This window comes from Lissotriton vulgaris, chromosome 9, assembly GCF_964263255.1.
Source record: "Lissotriton vulgaris chromosome 9, aLisVul1.2, whole genome shotgun sequence".
Lineage (NCBI taxonomy): Eukaryota > Metazoa > Chordata > Amphibia > Caudata > Salamandridae > Lissotriton > Lissotriton vulgaris.
In genome coordinates, this window is record NC_141697.1 from 144,718,420 (window position 1) to 144,738,002 (window position 19,583).

Genomic DNA, 19,583 nt, shown 5'->3' on the forward strand with positions numbered 1-19,583 from the left:
CCCTTTTGGATATACTGAAAGGTACAGTTAAGAATGTAGTCTCTCCGGACCCGAAATGTTTTCTTTCTCTACCGGTTACGTCTCTCAATATTGCTAATTGGACGCTCATATATTCCAGTAGCAGCCACTATTGCTCACGGGTGGAGGCGGGCACGAAGGATCACGGGCGAGGGGGGAATTTGTGGAAGTGTACCGGTGGGTGGGGGTTGGAAATCACAGGGAACTTAAAATAAATAAAAATAAATTAAACATACCTTTGCGCCGAGGCCCGCGTTTTCTCGGCTCCTGCCTCCGAACAGAAAGTAGGCAGCTGGGCTCCCTCCCCTAAGCCAATCACAACAATGCAAGCAGCGTTATGATATGTCGGACGCCGCCCAGCAGGGGCTAATGGGGTGGCCATGTTCTCCATGCAGGCTATGCAGCCTGCATTGAGAAGGGCAGAGTGTGCATGACTGGTTTGTGCCGCCCGAGAGGGTTGACCAAACAGTCTTTGCGCACTCAGGAGTGGGCAAACCACTCCTCCCCTGCTCAAAGAGCAGAGCAGCCCAGCACGCCCGCAACCATTTTATGTTTTGGCTTTCTCTGCAGAGAAAACCGTGGGCGAGGCTCCTCTACCCTAGTGGAGGAGCCGCCCCTGAAATATTCAATGATTATTCTCATCATGACAACTACTGTATGAAAACCAATAGCTTTTCATGTGTAATTTGCACTTCATTCTCTTTAACTAACTTCGCAATTTCGTCTAAAGATATGCAGATTCTCAAACTAATGAAATACTTTGAAATGACAGTCATACATGTACCTGCAAATGTTCTTTACATGTGTCACTGCTGTAGATGCATTTTATACTGAGTGCAGAAGAAGCTCCGTTTAATGTCAGGTTAAATAAAAGTGAATATCTGTTGGCCTGTTGTACAGGCCAGTGATGATTTTCTGTTCAACAATGCAGGAAACCGCAGAAAAGGGAAGAGGCTTGTGATTAGCATTCCTACTGGTGAATCTGGTTATATCAATACACGCACACACGTATGTAAACATGCTCACATACACATGTGCAACAAAAACACACCCAGTGTTATGTATACAAGCATTTTACCAGTCAAGTTTCTTAATGTAAATACATTTGTAAAACATTAATATGCAATGAAACCGCTCTGTTACAAAGGTTCACTCATTTTTATTGGAATTAAGACAAGGAATACAAATAAGGAGTTAAAAAACATTCCCCTTGAGTACTCAGGAGTAGAAAGGGAAGAGGCAAATCACAGTGCAAAAACAAACATAAAATAGTCGCTCAAAAATATAAAACAATACAATTTTCTTATTACTAGAGAAAGTATAAAACAAACTTTTCATAAATAAAGTAATTTCAGTCAATTAAAGAGTGTAAAAGAGGGGGAGAAAGTGCCTCTATCAGAACCAAGACATGCAGAGCATTGTTTAGTGTTTCCTCGGGGTGTTTTTCCGTGCAAATCCTGCCTCCGTGCACTAAAAAAGTTTTTTGTGTTTCCCTACAGTAACCATAGTCCATTGCAGCGCTTATAAATACTATTTACAAGAGGCCTTTCAGCGCTCAGGTCCCTGGGATCAAGCTGTATCTCCAAAAAGGAAGGAGCCTACTGCAAAAGTAAGACATGCATAAAGTACGCACGTAGCCAAGTTATTTCTTGGGTGGGGGGTCCACAGGCAGCTATTGTCCACATGCTCTGAAGACAAGATTTCTGCCTCCAGTGAACACAACACTGCAGGGCTCACACTGTTTACCGCATCTAATAATCAGGTTTAGTTCTCTGGCATCAAGTATCAATTAAACTGTGAAAAACATTCAAATGAAACCCTAGGCTGGGGTACCTTGGAATATGCTACATCTAGTATAGGCTTATGACATGTCACGAAAATTAGATTAAAACGTGTTTAAAAACATCAATATGTGCCTGTTTTGCTTGGAAATTCAAATTTGCACAAAAGTTGCTGTATTTCTGAAAGATCCTATCTGATGTGACCTTTAATACAGATAAGTGGGTCTAGTTTGATTTCTGGTGGAGTGCTGAGTTTGTGGTCCTAAAGGCACAGGCAACAGGCCTGAGCAATGGCTGGTAGACATGTTGCAGGAAGGGGATGTAACGGTCACACTGACAGGAATACATTAAATGTAACTTGGGCTGTTGTACTGACTTCACTGCACAAGTCTGCTGAAGAAGAATGATTGAAAGGCAGATTTTTCAAATGAAAGAAATGGAAACCGTGTACTGCCTCAAAACAATGTTTCTGTATGCGTCTGTGTTGCAGGTCATGCAGGCTAAGTAGGTTATTTTAGACCCACACTAAACAAGCAACTTTCACACAATATAAATGTACACCTACAAGTCTGTTGTTGGATAAGAGCAGGTGGAGGAGACTGCAAGAGCACCTTAAGATGCAATGCTAATGCCGGACGTCCCTTTGCACTTACCATCTTTTAGATTGTCACGTGAAGGGTACCACAAAAAGAAAGCATGCACCACAGAACAGCGTTGCAATGCAAACACCTTCACTTTGCATCCTGTTATACTTGCTGAACTAGTCACTTACTATTCCAACTAACACACCTTTTCTAGAAAGCCTACATTCCTCATTTTTTTCCCACTTACTCATATCGCACTCCAACTTAACAGAACCCTAGTTCTACTCCAGCAGCAGAAATACACCTAAACTATATATATATTTATAAGACCTTAGCAGACAGTAAGCCCAACAACAAAATACTTCTGTAACATCCAATGTAAACAGAAGTATAATACAAGTTATGTGTGCACATATATAGTGAAATCGCAAGAAAGGATCCAGATGGCCGCTTCTGTTCTTTTGGAATTGTCCAGGGTTTATCTTTCCAAATGCAGAGGCCCTCCAAGGGCAGGACTTGTATCTTGAACGCTGCCAAAATTCGTAGGATGGTCTCTGGTGTGAATAACCAAAACAGTGCATGGTTATGCAAACCAAACCGCACTACTCATGGCAGCTCATTTAAGACTATACATCTTAATCATGCACCCAAGCCTTGACATTTATGCCACTGTGAAAGCGACCCAATCATAAGCCTACTCCAGTTATCTATGACAGTCTGCATGGCTTATCCTCCATGGATGAGCCATGCCACGTGGTGACATGCACTCAGTATAGCCCTACAAAGATGTTCAGAAAGGCTGTCGAAATTGCAGTGCTTACTATTTCTCCAACATACATCACCCCTTGGTTTACACTTGGTGTTCTCGGATACATCAAACCTTAAGTGCTCATTGTGGATTTTGACAAAATATGGCTCAAAGTTGACGAGCAATCAAATGGGTAAGCACTGCAAACAAAGGGGTATACATGGTTGACTACGAATCGTACAAAGTCAAAATCGCAAATAGACAGCTGGCTTGGTGCCAGGGTAAACAACACTTAATAAAGTTAAAATGTAAGCATAAAAGAATTGCACTTGCCTCTTAGTAGCAGCAAAACGACTTAAAACAAATTCCCTGGGCAACAATTATTCCTCGCTCAAAACGGTCACCACAATTTGCTTTTAAAGGACATCTGTGTCCATGTGCCCTATGGCCACTTAAAAAGATGGAGTGGTTGGCTATAATTATGTATGTGCACAACAATCTAGCCACTTTAGTAGAATTTAAGATTTATATTGATTATTTTGGCAATAGTCTTTGTGAATATGGATGTTAATTATTGTTGTTCTTTGCCATCTTTCTACAAATATTTTGCACTTGTCCGGCTACTCGTTCTACTAGACCCAGCTAGTTGGGCATCTGTTCTGTAATCTTTCTACTTGCCGCATGTTTTGTGTATGTGCGTAACATACAGCAACTGTCGAAAACTCCAAACAGGTCACTTGAGCAAAAACACTCAAATAAAAACCAAAAATAGCCATTTGTCCAATGATTGACTTTGCCCTAATTATTGCTGCACGAACGCATACAAGACCTGTCACGAATTGGTGCCAAGGGAACCCCTGCAAAGCTTGTTGCTCAGTAAATGTGACCAGACAGCAGACTCGACTAAGGTCTGAACACCTTTCAACAGTTATCAGCCCTTTAAAAACGTAAAAGCAATAGGTATTTTTTGAACATACGTTTTTCTTCAATATACAAATTCCGGCTTGGAGCGCACAAAATGGTTCTTTTTTTGTTCATGATCTGAGACACCATGGCCTGAGCACCTGTAGAGAGGAAGCAAGCTTCAAGAAGGTGCTCTTTCGGCTGCGAGCACAATATGAGCATAGAAAAAGGTGCAGAACGTTAAAGGAAACCAAGTAAGACATCACACTTACAAAAGACACGCTCCCCATAGGGGAAAATGGGTTCATCTCTTTTAACAAGTAAATGGCGAGTACCCTATAATTTATAGGCTATAAAAAATAGCTTGGGAAAAATGGAGCACCTCAGAAGTCGCACAAGACGAGGTAAGGTACACCCACAGACCTCTGGTCGTACCCAGTCCCTGCCGGGGAGAGAGCTATACTCCTGGTGCACTCCCAATGCTGAAGGTGGATTATCCTGCCAGAGGCTCAAAATATTAAGCTGATTGTCGGCATGGGGAAAAAACATCACGGAGAATGTAAAAAATACTTTAAACATCGAACTGTAACAGCAAGTAACAAATAAATAATGTTCCGCAAGCTGAAGTTCGCTCGGATAAAACCACAGTCTTACGGACAGCATAGAAACAACAAATTTCCGTTCATCTCCCCATTGTTCAATGGTGAAAGTGTTCTCTAGGGATGGCAAGCGTGGCTGGTTTTCAGAGGGCTGCTGGATCTTGCTTTTTCCACAAACCTGTGGCGACAGTACTGGAAAGGAGAGATGCTATGATGAAACAAGTTTTTTCTGCTGTTAATATTTATTAAAATGTTCTAAAAATGCAGCAGGTTTGCCTGAGAGGTCCAAAATAAATCCCTATGAAAAGGTCCTTTTCATGCTTACAGGGTGAAGGAACAATGTTTCCAGCAGCATTCAGAGAGGTGGCCCTAACTTCTGCAAAGGCCAATTCACTCACGTATTTTGTCATTAGTTTTTAGAGGTCCCCAAACAGCTCCTTTACAGCACCATTTTAGTTTTTTTTATCCATCCGGCGTTCCACTGCTTGGAGCAACAGTTCAGAATATTGTTGCAGAAGAGCCAGAGTCTTTTCATCGCCAAGACGCTTTGGGCTTGAAAGTACAGCGGAGTTGCCGTCGCCAAGTTTCAAAATGACCGATTCATTGGGCTTCAGCAGGGCGTCTTCCTCTGGCCTGCAGAGGGGTGCGCCACCAACTGCCACGGAATCCAACTCCTTTTTCACTAAGCAAAATGTTTCAGTTAGGAGGCCAGCCATTTTCCCTTTGTCGCCACCAGATTCTGTATCAGTTGCGGTGACCTGGAAACACAAGAAGACAGGTTAGCATGGGCTTTGCAAGCAGAAATGGCAGGGTTGAGAGTTCACACAGGACTGCTTTAAAATATGCACACTTTGACCAGACCCTTAACTATAGAGTAGTGCCAGTCTGCTGTCGAGTAGCGTTTTGAATGCCAACCAATAATATTGTAGGGCATCAAAGGTGGGCCTGACTATTCTTGAGCCCCCTTACAGACCTCTGCTAAAGGGTCACATCAGTTCAGTGAATACAGACACTATATCTTTTGCAGACTTGCATCCCAACTTGGGTGATTCCATGGGACGGAAATTGGGAAAGAGGAACTTCTCGTGACCACAGGTTTTCTGCGCCCAGGATTTACATCAAGTTAGCAGAAAAGTGAAACATGATATAAAGGTTTTACATTTCAACGTGCCTGTCAATACGAACAAATCCCTGCTCAAAGTAATAGTTCTGCAGCAAGGGCCCTGGTATCTAGTAGAGGAAGCAACTGGATCTCATTAACAATTCCTTCACGACCCTTTAATCTGCTAACTCACCAACAACTGACAGTTTCTCTAAGAGACTAGTACATTTATCCAGTTAAAACTTTGGACTAGAGACAACAGAAACACTTACAATGCGATACAAGCTGAGAGCCCTTCGGAGGCTGGTCTGTAGCTCCAACGTAACAATTTCACACTGTTCAAGGCTCACTGGCAACTCTGAAGAGAAAATAAGAGATACATTATGAGAAACGCACAAAATGCCAACCAGGAAGCCTAGCTTGGGCTTCACCACATATGTCACTTTCTGAAAAATCGGTCATACATTTCGGAATACAAGCTGTTGTAATGACCTGGAAAATACATCACAGTGGGGACGAAGAGCACATAGTTCAAAAATGGAAAACTACATTGAAAAAGCTTCATAAAGAATTATTAACATACAGCAAAAATGTTCAAGAGTAAACCTGCCTGTGCATCCTATGGATCCCCTAGTCAGAAGGGCTTCATGGTACCACAGGTCCCTCAAGTGTGTGCCTCATGGTGCTCTAGGTTGTCACTAGCTGCGCCCCTTGGAGGTCACCCACATGTGCGCCTACATAATTGCGGATCATGTTCATATATACTCCCCTATGGGTCATGTCAGTAAGTCATGCAGTTTCTCCTCAATGTGGCATTTACTCTGTCCCATTAGGAACTTGAGTGCCCCCAGAAATGTCTGTGCTACTTTCCCTATTCGCCTCGGTACTTGCCTGACTGTTTTTCCGCAGTTATGACATAATAGCTTCCGCATACTCATTTGAATTACATTTATTTGGTGCGAATGATCACAATTCAGGTCAATGCATATTTAAAAATGGTGTGAACTTCTGTAACAGGCAAGATGAACAAGTTACTTACCTTCGGTAACACTTTTTCTGGTGGATACAGTATCTGCCTGTGGATTCCTCACCTTGATTCCTCACCTTGGGAATATCCCCCTGCGTCAGCAACATTCGGAAATTCTTTTGTAGCTTCGCGCCAAAGTGGACGACGTCACAGAAGCACGGCATCGCGCGCGGCTCCGCTGACATCACAGACTCCATAATTGGCCCACGTCGGCGTGATGACAGCAGTTCCGCCCTTTTTTCCGTGCCTTCGAGGCACACGGACGGATCAACAAAGTAGAAATACACACAACGTACACAGTACCAAATAATCAAAATAAAACACACAGTGTGTAGTCAATGCATGAAAGCAATCATAAGAACACATTTCCTGTCAATAAAATATTTACATTGCACTAAATCAGGTATAGAAGAGTTGACAACGGGGAGGCGGGTGGGTCAGTGAGGCATCCACAGGCAGATACTGTATCCACCAGAAAAAGCGTTACCGAAGGTAAGAAACTTGTTCTTCTGATGGATACATCTGCCAGTGGATTGATACTGTATCCACCAGAAAAAGCGTTACCGAAGGTAAGAAACTTGTTCTTCTGATGGATACATCTGCCAGTGGATTCCTCACCTTGTGAATAGAGTCCCACAGCAGTCCCCACTCCCGGAGGAGGGTGTCCACTCTCCTACACCAGAAAATCCTAGAGGACAGAACGAGCAAAGTGGCTGTCCCGCCTCACTTCGGAATCCAAGCAGTAATGCTTCGCGAAAGTGTGGAGGGAAGCCCAAGTTGCTGCTCTACAAATGTCCTCTACAGGTACACCCCTAGACAAAGCAGATGTAGCAGACCTTCCTCTAGTGGAATGAGCTCTTAAATCTTCAGAGGTTCCTTACCTGCCAGAGAGTAGCATATCTTGATACACAAGACTATCCATCTTGACAGCGTGCGCTTGTGCACCGCCTTGCCTCTTCTGGCTCCAACAACACCCACAAAGAGCTGGTCATCCACTCTGAACTCTCTGGTTCTGTCCAAGTAGAAGCCCACCGCCTTCCTAGGGTCCAAGCGGTGAAGTCTTTCCTCCTCCTTGGAAGGGTGAGAGGGAGGATAGAAGGTAGGGAGGGTAATGGACTGCCCTAGATGGAAGGGAGTTACCATCTTAGGCAGAAAAGCAGCCCTGGTCCTGAGTACCATTCGTTCAGCATGAATGGTCAAGAATGGGAGCTTTGAACTAAGAGCTTGAAGCTCACTTACCCTCCTTGCCGAGGTAATTGCAATCAGGAAGACCGTTTTAAAAGACAACAGTCTTTAGGGACACTTGTGCAAAGGTTCAAAAGGTGAACCCATCAAGAAAGTAAGTACAAGGTTCAAGTCCCATTGAGGCACAATAAAAGGAGTAGGAGGAAATTTATTTGTAAGGCCCTTTAGAAACCTTAAAACAATAGGAGATTTAAATAAAGACGGCTGATCCGGCAGACAGAGAAATGCAGACATGGCCGAAAGATAACCTTTGACCGTAGCCACAGCAAACCCTTGCTGAGCCAAAGAAAGAGCAAACTGAAGTATGTCAGACAATCAAGCCTTCAAAGGGTCAATAGACTTCTCCCCACACTAAGAAACAAAATTAGACCATCTATAAGAGTAGATCGACTTGGTGGAATTACGCCTGGCCGTTAAAATGACATCCACCACATTATGTGGGAGAGAAAAAGAATTTAGGTTGCCCCGTTCAATCTACAGGCATGAAGGTGTAAGGTCTGGAGGTGGGGGTATAGAACCTGCCCCTCCATCTGAGAGAGGAGATCTGCCCTGAGAGGGAGACTGAGGGGCGGGCACGAGGAGAGGTGGAGAAGATCTGTGTACCACACCCTTCTTCCGGGGCGATCAATATGACTTGGGCCCGGTCTTGGTGAATCTTCCTCAGAACCCGAGGAATCAAGGGTATGGGAGGAAACGCGTAAATGAGTTTTGAATCCCAACTCAACTGAAACGCGTCCCCCAAAGCTCCCTGCATCGGATACTGGAGGCTGCAGAATGACGGGCAGTGAGCATTCTCGTGAGTGGCAAACAGGTCCACCCGAGGTGTCCCCCACGACCGAAAGACGGAAAGACGTGACGAACCACCTCCGGATGAAGCCTCCACTCGTGATCGGCTGAGAACTGCCGACAGACTGTCTGCACGCACGTTCAGAACCCCGGCCATATGATTTGCCATCAGACAAATCAGATGGTCCTGAACTCAGGACCAGAGATGCAGAGCCTCTCTGCAAAGGCACTGCGACCCCCACTCCTCCCTGCTTGTTGACATACCACATCGCGGTAGTGTTGTCCGTCAGGACTTGAACTGACTGACCGCGAAGGGAAGGGAGGAAGGCCTTGAGCGCTAAACGCATCACCCGCAAGTCTAAAAGGTTGATGTGAAGCAACCTTTCCTCTGGAGACCAAAGACCCTTGATCTCCAGATCCCCCACATGAGCACCCCACCCTGGAGTGGTTGCATTAGTTATTACTGTGGCAACTGACGGAGGAAGATGGAAGGGCCTTCCTTGAGACAGATTGCCCTCCACGCTCCACCAAGACAGATTCGCCGCAGCTTCTCTGGAGATCATAACTGACTCCCTGAGATCTCTGTTGTGCTGATACCACTGCCTGCGGAGGCACCACTGGAGTGCCCTCATGTGCCAGCGTGCATGGTTGACCAACAGAATGCAAGAAGCCATCAGACAGAGCAGACGGAGGACCTTCAGGACTGGAACGACCGCTCCATTGTAAAACAAAGGAATCATTGCCTGTATATCACAAATCCTTTGAGGAGGAGGGAATGCCCGACACAGTTGTATCCAGTACAGCACCTATGAACAGTTTGCGTTTGGAGGGCACCAGGTGAGATTTGGGTACATTTATCGAAAAACCCAATCTGAACAACAACGGAGTTGTGACTTGCAGATGATGGAGCACCTTCTCTGGGGATTCTGCCTTGATTAGGCAATTGTCCAGATAAGGGAAAACTGGTATCCCTGATCTTCTGAGATGTGCCGCCACCACATCCATCACCTTGGTGAAGACTCGAGGCTCAGTACTAAGACCAAACGGAAGGACCGCAAACTGGTAATTCTGCGAACCCACAGTAAAATGGAGATACTTTCTGTGCGACTTCAGGATGGGGATGTGGAAATATGCATCCTGCAAGTTGATCGACACCATCCAGTCTTCTTCCAGCAGCGCTTGAAGAACCTGCGCAAGGGTGAGCATCTTGTACTTCTCCTGCATCAGAAAGAGGTTCAAGACCCTGAGATCCAGGATTGGACGAAGTCTGCCATCCTTCTTGGGGATCAGGAAATACCGGGAGTAGCATCCCTGACCCCTTTCCTGCTCTGGAACCACCTCTACCACACCTTTTCTCAGTAACGTCAGGACTTCTTCCTGCAGGAGTAGCAGGTGGTCCTCCTAGCAAAACCCTTGGCAAGGAGGGTAATTCAGAGGGAACTCCCGAAAGGGAAGAGCATACCCATTCTCCACGAGATTGAGAACCCAAAGGTCAAATGAGACAGATTCCCAATCTCATAGCAAATAGGTAAGCCGACCCCCCACAGGACCCGCATGATCCAGAATGGCGGATCTAGGGCTGCTTTGCTGATGTTGGAGGGGGGTGGGGAGAGGAAGAGGAGGAGGAGAAGAAGGAAGCTTGACGTCCGAGGACGAGCTCTTTGTTTGCACCTGTATGACTTATACAGAGGATTTTGCTGCTGTTGCGACAGCTTGTAGGGACGAAAGGAGGACCTCCCAAATCCCCTATACCTTTTGCCCACAGTTTCTCTGGCTTGTAAACCCAAGGATCTGGCCGTAGCTCTGCTGTCCTTGAATCTCTCCAACGCAGCATCAGCCTTTTTTCCGAAAAGGTCTGAGCCATCAAAAGGTAGAACCATAAAGGCAGCCTGGACATCCGCAGAGAATTCGGAGGACTTCAACCAGGCCGCTCTTCAGGTGGCAATTGACGATCCCATGACTCTCGCCACGAGTCAGCTGTGTCCAACCCACTCTGGATGACTTGGTGAGCAGCAGCTTGAGTGCAAACAAGCACCTCATTAAAAACAATTCTGTCCTCTGGAATTTTAGGAGCTAGCTGTTTCACAGAATCCATCAAAGCATGGATGTAACGCCCCAAGAGGCATTAGCATTTGTTGACTTGAGAGCCATACTCGCTGATGGAAAGACTTTCTTTGCGGCTTGGTCCTGCTTTTTAGATTCCTTGTCCCCAGGCACCTGAGGGAAAGCACCTGCAGATTTTTTGGAGCAGGTTGCCTGTACCACCAAGCTCTCTGGCAAAGGATGCGAAGGTTAAACGTCTGGGTCTCCAGGAGCCACCCTGTATCTTCTTGCAACAGCTTTAGAAACAGCAGGAGCTGTAAGAGGTCTATTCCACACCTCTAAGATTGGCTCCGTCAAAGCTTCATTGAAAGGAAGCATGGGCTCTACAACAGAAGATGGAGAGTGGAGGACTTCTGTTAAAATATTCAACTTGTACTCTGCAGTAGGTAGAGTTATATTCAATAGATCCGCTGCCTTCTTCATGACTACATGATATGGAGCCAAATCTTTAGAAGGGGCATCTGAGACAGAGGCTAACTCCCAATCCGGAGACAGTTCCAATCCACTAGCCTCTCAAGTCATTAAAGAAATCCTCAGTATCCTGTAACTCTCCCTCTTCCATCTCGACTTCTCTGTATCTTTGTTACTCTAGAAGTCGTTGAGCCTCACGTCTCGACCTCTCCTTCAGGAACGGCTTAGGCGGATCCGGAATCTACTCTGACGGTGCCGGCGTCGAGCTCGGAGCCGGAGGTCTAGGCTGCTGTTCTCGAGGTCGGACCGGAACCGGCGACGAAGGCATCGGCTTGAATCCGGTCTTCTTCGATTACATAACGGACAGGAGAAAGCGATACAAGAAACACGAAAACCAACAAACAGTAACAAAGTTACTATCAAAGCTACAGAGGATCCCTCAAAAACCGTTGGCGTCGACGACGCGGACAAAGGAAACTGATGTCATCACGCCGACGTGGACCTATATTGGAGTTGGTGGCGTCAGCGGAGCCGCGCGCGATGCCGTGCTTCTGTGACGTCGTCCACGTCGGCGCAAAGCTACAAAAAGAATTTCCGAATGTTGCTGACGCAGGGGGATATTCACAAGGGAAGGAATCCACTGGCAGATGCATCCATCAGAAGTTTTCATATAGAACTGGTTTCAGGTGCAGAAGTTTTACCTGCGAAATACTATGAGCCAAAAGTTTTTGCCTGAATGGACTATGCGGAGGCGAGAATGTGTTTCATGCAGCAATATCCCTGGAGGTGACATGCAGCTTCAGTGTGCCATTCACATAACTGCCAAGGTTTCAGATTGGTTAGGTGTGACATTTTCTGAATTTCACTGTAATTATGAGTGACATTCAATGACTATGAGTGACACTTTCGTTCGAGAAAAATCAAGCAATTAAGACGAGAAAAACAAATACCAGAAATTACACCCAGGTGCCAACTTTTCAGATTGATAAATGTGACATTTCTAAGGAATAATTGCAGTTATAAGTCACATTGAAGTTCCAAATTTGTGACACATTGAGTAACAGTTTCTCACAAATGTAACCGAAGAATAAAGTCCATGTAAAAGAAATAAATATCGGAAACGACCCACTTCCGAGCCGTGAGAAGGCTTACAACTCAGTGCTGTTTGTGCCGAGAGCTTCTCTCCCACAAGCAGAGCAGCCGATCTGCCAGAGCCACCTTAAGCTCACAAGGCCCTGAAGAGGAGTTGTGTAGAGAGTCGGTGAAAGTGGGAAGAAAGGCTGCACCGATACAGCGACCCATTGCCGGTAGGACTTCCTTCCCCCAATCAGTAGCGAGCCTCCCAGTACATTACTTCTAATGCGCCTGACTAAGGATGACTTTGCGTAGTTACCACTGTGTGGTGAGAGGGTCATCCTCATCCACCGAGAGAGGGTGATAAGGCCCAGGATCCAGTGTATGTATAAACAAGAGGGACTCATCATGCGTGAAGGTGTGAGTGACACCACACAGTGAAAGAGTAAAAATGCTATGAAAGGGAGGAGAGAAGATAAAAAATACTTTACAGCTTCGGTAGGCTGTATATTTAGTAATAGTTCTTGCGTTTTTTCATTTCATATGCTCATCATTCGGCACTGCAGAGTAATACACTCATATTATAGTAGTTTATTTCTACATCAGCTTGGTTCATATAATGAGCTCAGACATCTTAGGTGCAGAAGAAATGCATGTGGAAATTTTAGCATCAAATTTTGCTCAGACTAAAATGTACTCTGAAGGGAAACCCTGCTTTTGAATTCAGCATGTATAGTACTCGGGCGTCTAATCTGCAATAATGGCATCCACACAAATGTAAGTAAATAAACACAAGGGTTTGTGTGTGACTAAGATTAGGTAAAGCAAATTCTATACTCTACGAGCTTCATTTCACAGGTAAATCACAGGTCTCTGCACTCACATCTGTTACCTAAGGTTAGGAATAGTTGAAGGGCATGTTACAACAACGTGGCTGTATCATTCCTACAGCTGGAATTTCCCCCTACAGGGAAACAGCCACGCATAGAGTTCAGACATATTACATTTAGAAATCGCTTTTAAGTCTATGTACATTAATGTGACATTTATGCAGGTATTTAATATTTACTAGGTTTAGTTAAGCAAAGGAGTGATTACACTCAAACTAAATGTATGCATCATTAGTTACACTGTAGACACAAGTGAATGTTTTGGGATCCCCACCCCGTCACTATAAATGCATCACTAAGTGGGGATAAAGGGTTAAAATTAAGAAATACTTATTAATTGTGGCTAACTAATCTCACACTGCTGTGCTAGAGTTGGAAATTCCAAAGCCATATTTACCTAACAACATTCATATCATAACGTGTATTTGTAAAAGACACGTTCACCCGGAGGTATCTTAGCGCTGAATAACAGATGTTCATTGTTACCCAACTCAATGGTACTCATTTTATCGACCTCAGATGGATAAAAGGCTGAGTGGGCCCGCCGGGATTTGAACCTTTGACCATGAGGTCGAACACAGGCCCCTGCAGTGGATGCATTAGTCCACTGGACCACCATACCCGGCGTGTAATATCTAAAAAGGAGTAAGATGCAATGTTGCCATTACTGTATTTTTCAGTCACGGTTCTATGGAGACTGCGCTATGCAGACATTGAAAGAAGTGGTTCTGCACTACAAGGATAGGGCAGGGGCACGCTCCTAGAACGTAGAGCTATGAATTATTTGGAAGAAACGGATCGAAGTATGTTAAAAAGCATGAGTATGACCTGAGCCTTTCCAGCAGAGAAAGTGACCGGTTGTCAGTAAATACACTTGTGACGGATGCAGCCTTCCAGACCACCAGCATGGCCGAGTAGGGTTTAAATGCTCATCTGGAAACAGGCGTTTAGAGATTGGCTCAGGAGGACTGCAAGACTTGGAACATTCTCCTATTGCCAGAACGCCCTAAAGCTCCCGACAGGTGGTGGGTTTAAGTTACTAACTGGAGGAAGTGAAATCAGGACCGTAACACTACAGGTCTCCTGTTGGGCCAGTACTGATCTCTTGACAAGATGAATACTAAACATTGTTTTAAAGGAAGAAAAGCCACTAAATCGCCTGGACTCCCCTAAATGCTCCGCCTTATTCCTCTTTATTCACGGAAACAATGAACAATACTAAGAAAAAGATCAGTGAAAGGAAGTCACTAATGCAGAGGACTAAAGGAAAGGAAACAAATGGATGCCTTTGTAGTGGTCCACTTGGTCCTCCATCTGAGCTTCATCTCTTGAGCATTTTTTGAATTGTAAAACCTAGAATGGATTTTCTGCTTCTCGTTGATTTTTTGAGTCTTCTACACAGCTCTAGCAGCTATTGTTGTGCATTATACCAAGCACTCCACTGACTGTAGAGAAGAAAACAAGTTACTTACCTGTAACTTTGGTTCCCCAGTATTGGTAACTTTCATAGATTCCCATGCTTTTGTATCATTCCCCGTCGTCGGAATGGGAGTCTCGGTAACAAAAATACCATAGCTGTAGGTACAAAAGAGAAAGGAAAAGGAAAAGGCCTAGGCCTCATTACCTTTTGTAGCATATCACACTCTTTGTAAAAGAGACCAAACTTAGGCATCAGCCAATCAGAAGTGCCTCACCCCTTAGAACCCTCCTGAAGGAACCTCCGAGACTCAGATTTTCGTAGCTGTTGTGTACCAGACACCATATCTGTTGTAGGCTGAGCTTTCCTCGGGGAGGTGGGTGGGCGCATGGGAATCTATGAAAGTTACCAATACTGGGGAACCAAAGTTATAGGTAAGTAACTTGTTTTCTTGCCCCAGTATTGGAACTTTCATAGATTCCCATGCTTTTGTATCAGAGTAGCAAGCAGTTAGCAATAAAACCACATTTTGTGTCATAAAAATATTGCAATAGCCAACATGACAAAGATACAAAATGTGTAATACGGAAGGTGGGATAGAAAGGAAAGCTCACCAATTATTGGAAGAGGTTCCTCAGGACAGCCTGTCCCACTGCCGCATCATCTTGTTGTAAGGACTCCAAGCAGTAATGCTTGGTAAAGGTGTGAACGCTGCTCCAGGTAGCCAGTCTGCAAATATCTTTAATCTGTACCCCCGCAAAGAGGACCGTTGAAGATGCCACAGATCTTGTGGAATGTGCCCGAATCCTACCAGTCGGAGGTTTTCCTGCTGCAGTGTGGCAATGCAGAATGGCACTTGTTATAGATCTTGAAATACCCTGTTTGGATAGCGGAAGGCCCTTGCTTGGAACCCCAAAGGCAACAAACAACTGAGGATTTCCGAAATCCCTTAGTACGTTCCAAATAGAATTTCAAGCATCGTTGTACATCTAACAAATGCAATGTTCTTTCTGCTGGTGTAGCCGGTTGAGGAAAGAACGCCTTCAGAATAACCGGCTCATTCAAGTGGAAGTCCGAGGATACCTTAGGCATAAACCTAGGGTTAGTTCTCAAGATGACAGTGTTTCTTTTGAATTGCAGGAAAGGTTCTTGGATAGTCAAGGCCTGCAACTCCCCAACACGTCTAGCCGACGTGAGAGCGAGGAGGAGAGCCAATTCCCATGAAAGGTACTTCTTGTCAGAACGATGAATTGGTTCAAATGGGCTTTTTATGAGCTGAGAAAGGACTAGATTTAAATGCCAAGTAGGAGGCGGTGGCCTCACTGGTGGATAGACTCTGAACAAGCCCTTAAGGAACTGCTTGACAATCCTGGAAGACCACAAGGAAGGCCCAGACTCGGACCTTCTGAATCTCGAAATGGCCGCCAAATGGATCTTAATCGATGAATGGGCTAGTCCCGACTTGGCCAAGGACAGCTGATAAGGTAGGCGCTGATGAGGCTTGGAAGCAAAGCCGTCAATCTTTTCTCTCCTACACCAGCAACAAAATCTTTTCCATTTAAAACGGTAAGTCCTGTTCGTTGAAGGAGCCCTTGCCTAGGAAAGGACCTCCTTAATCTCACTTGAGATAGGGAGATTCATAAACTCTCGCTGCTCAGGAGCCATGCTGTCAGGTGTAATGACTGTGGGTCTGGGTGCCAAACCTGTCCTTCGGACATTGTGAGGAGATCTGGTATAACCCTCAAAGGAAGAAGAGGAGCTAGCGATAGCAGATGGAGTTCCGTGTACCAGAACTGTCTCGGCCAAGTAGGGGCTATCAGGATCATCCTGCACGGCTCCACCTTGATCTTCCTGATGAGCCGCGGGATCAGAGGTATGGGGGGAAAGGCGTAGACAAATGTCCTTGACCAGGCTATCGAAAGTGCATTCCCCAGAGACCCTCGATGGTGAAATCTCCTTGCGTAAGACCGGCATTTCTTGTTGGTCGGTATGGCAAAGAGATCCTCCTCTGGTCTGTCCCACTGGCTGAAGACCTCCTCCAGAACGCGCTGGTTCAATTCCCACTCGTGGCTGACTGAGGATGACCTGCTCAGTCTGTCGGCGTTCTCGTTTAGAACCCCTGGCAAGTGTTCCGCCTTTAGCGATATTCCCTGAAAAATCGCCCATTCCCAGATCTGTTGAGCTTCTTGCGACAATGGACGAGATCTGGTTCCTCCTCCTTTGTTCACATAGTGCATGGCCATGGTGTTGTCCGTCCTGATAAGCACTTTCGAACCTCCCAGGCGAGGAAGAAAGGCTTGCAGAGCCAGTCTTATTGCCCTTAGCTCCAACAGGTTGATGTGGAGCTGTTGCTCCTGAGGAGACCAATGACCGCTGACATGCAGGTCTTGCATCACTGCTCCCCAACCCTCCAATGACGCGTCCGTTGTTACCACTTGAGGAGACGGGTCGTTTACGAAGGATAGATCTTGGGACAAGTTGTTTTGACCTGCCCACCATAAGGCCGCTTCCCTCATCATTGGAGTGACGGTCACCTTGTCCTCGAATGATCCGTGGACCTGCTTCCACTGGTTGTCTAGTTGCTCCTGTAGAGGACTCATTCTTAGTCTGCAATGAGGAATTAGGGGAATACATGATGAAATTACCCCCAGCAGAGATTTGTAGCGGCATACTGAAAGACACCTTCTTCCTTGTAAGTCCCGAGCCAAGGTCTGTAATTTCTCCCTCCTTTTCCAGAGCAGGGAAGGCTTTCGAGAGCTTTGAATCCAGGATGGCTCCCAGGAAACGAGCCTTTCTGGACAGGACCAGGGATGACTTTTCGTTGTTCAGAGTGAGTCCCAGATTCTGAAACAAATTTGTACAAGCCTGAACAGCGTCCAGCGCTGCCTCCCTGGACGGAGCCTTCAGCAACCAGTTGTCCAAGTTGGGGAAGACCTGGAAATGGTTCTTTAGCAGAAATGCTGCTACTGGCGCCAGCACCTTTGTAAAAATCCTCAGGCCTGAGCAGAGTCCAAAGGATAAAACCCTGAACTGAAAGTGGCTCTTGGCTACTGTGAATCGTAGAAACCTTCTGTGTGCTGGGTGAATCGGGACATGGAAGTACGCATCCTCGAGATCGAGCGTGGCCATAAAATCCCCCAGGCTGATGAGCTTCAAGATGTCCTGAGAGAGACCATCCGGAAGGACAGGGAGATGAGATAGGTGTTGAGCTCCCTGAGGTCTAAAATGGGGCGCCATTTCTCTAGCATCTTCCTTACCAGGAAGAACCTGGAATAGAATACTTGTCCCTTTTGATTTGAGGGGACCGGCTCTATCGCTCCCTTCCGGAGCATCTGTTGGACCTCGAGCCGCAGGAGACGCTGGTTTTTCGATGGAATGGCTGCCGGGGGCTTGGGTGGAGGGACTTGCGTAAATACCAAGGTATGCCCTTTCCGAATGATGTTGAGCACTCAACGGTTCGATGTTATCCTGGACCAGTTTTGAAGGTATTTGGTAACCCTGCCTCCAACTGATGATTTCTTGGAGGAGGGTCCAGTAGGAAGAGCCAGGAGGCCTCTATTGGTGCTTGGACGAATCTCGTCCACGTCCAGCCTGTTTCCCCTTATTGTAAGGCCTGGAGTAGCTTGAAGACTGGCCTTGTCTCTGCTGATAAGGCTAACGGTATTGCTGGGAACCTGAGCCTGTGGAGGAATAGCGCTGCTGTTGATAGGATCCCCTGTAGTTATTACCTCCGCCTCTGGAACCCTTAAAAGGAGACTTCCGGTATTGAAGGTTACCCAAGGATCTGGCAGTCTCCTTGTCCTTTTTTATTTCCTGAAGAGTGTCATCAATCAGTTTTCCGAATAATGCCTCCCCATCAAAGGGAAGATCCAGGACCTTGTTTTGGATTTCAGGCCGAAAGCAAGTAGCCTTCAGCCACCCCTGGCGACGGAGGACTGCCGCCCCAACCAAGTAACGAAACGCTGTTGTTGCAATGTCCATGGCACAGTCAATGATCTCCATTGACGTCGCTTCTCCCTCCTGCAAGATCTTTTCGCCTCTGATGTTGACTCCGGAGGTAGCTGGTCTAGGAACGGGGCAACATCACACCACAGCTGGCGGTCGTATCTACCGAAGATGGCCCGGGCATTTGCAGCTCGTACTAGAAGACTCGCCATCAACAAGCATCTATTACCCGCATTATCCAATCCCCACCCTTCCTTCTCCGGAGGAGTTGTTAAGGGGGCAGAGGGGTTACAAGATTTTCTCTGCACTGCCTGTGGGATAACGGAGTCTGGTTTTGGATGACCCGTCAAGGCTGCCGGTCCATCGTCGGGTGCCCTGTTTTTTTTTATCCAGACGCGGTAGCACAGGGACCACTGTCGCTGGGTTCTTCATAGCCTTTAGGCCCTCCTTCCACAGATGATCTACAATAGGAATTGACCTAATTGAAATCATATAGGAAACAATCCGTAGCCACAGCAGGCATGGCCAATTTGAACCTGCCAGCTGCTCTTTCCATCAGCTGATGAAAACCTCCAATGTCCGCTGGCGGGGAATCATCTGGATCTGGAACTGGTGATGAGGGATCCGGAATGATATATTCATCCCATTCAGTTGTAGTAACAGTCATGATCCGACTGTTGATCCTCATCCGAGGAATCATCATGGGCATCTGCCAGCCCGGAGGGATTCTGTGGAGTAGATGTCTGAGGCTGGGGGGATACCTGAGCAGGTAATTCTGGCATCACCATGAGGCAGAAATCAATGTAGGCGCAGCAGGCGCCGCCGGGACCAGAATTGGCCTATTCGTCTTAGATTTGTAGTCCTGCAGCATCTTATGCAGGTCCTGAAGAAAAGAAGATGGCACTGTAACCATATCCTGCCCAGAATGATGTTGTGACTGGGCCACCTGA

At 46.1% G+C, this 19,583-nt stretch overlaps 1 protein-coding gene across 4 annotated transcripts in view; it reads right to left on the reverse strand.

Annotated features, from left to right (window-relative positions):
- Nucleotides 1-1,157: 1,157 nt before the first annotated feature.
- Nucleotides 1,158-19,583, reverse strand: part of MAPKBP1 (mitogen-activated protein kinase binding protein 1) — a 921,590-nt gene continuing 903,164 nt past the window's right edge. For 3 of the 4 annotated variants that reach the window (XM_086937232.1, XM_086937229.1, XM_086937230.1), the window contains 2 exons: nt 6,008-6,093; nt 4,957-5,391 (listed from right to left, as the gene is read on the reverse strand). In XM_086937232.1, the coding sequence (XP_086793358.1) occupies nt 5,086-5,391; nt 6,008-6,093 (392 nt within the window). In that variant the 3' untranslated portion in view covers nt 4,957-5,085. Of the gene's footprint in view, nt 2,062-2,131; nt 5,392-6,007; nt 6,094-19,583 lie in introns of those variants that run through there. The other variant, XM_086937231.1, reaches the window with a different exon arrangement.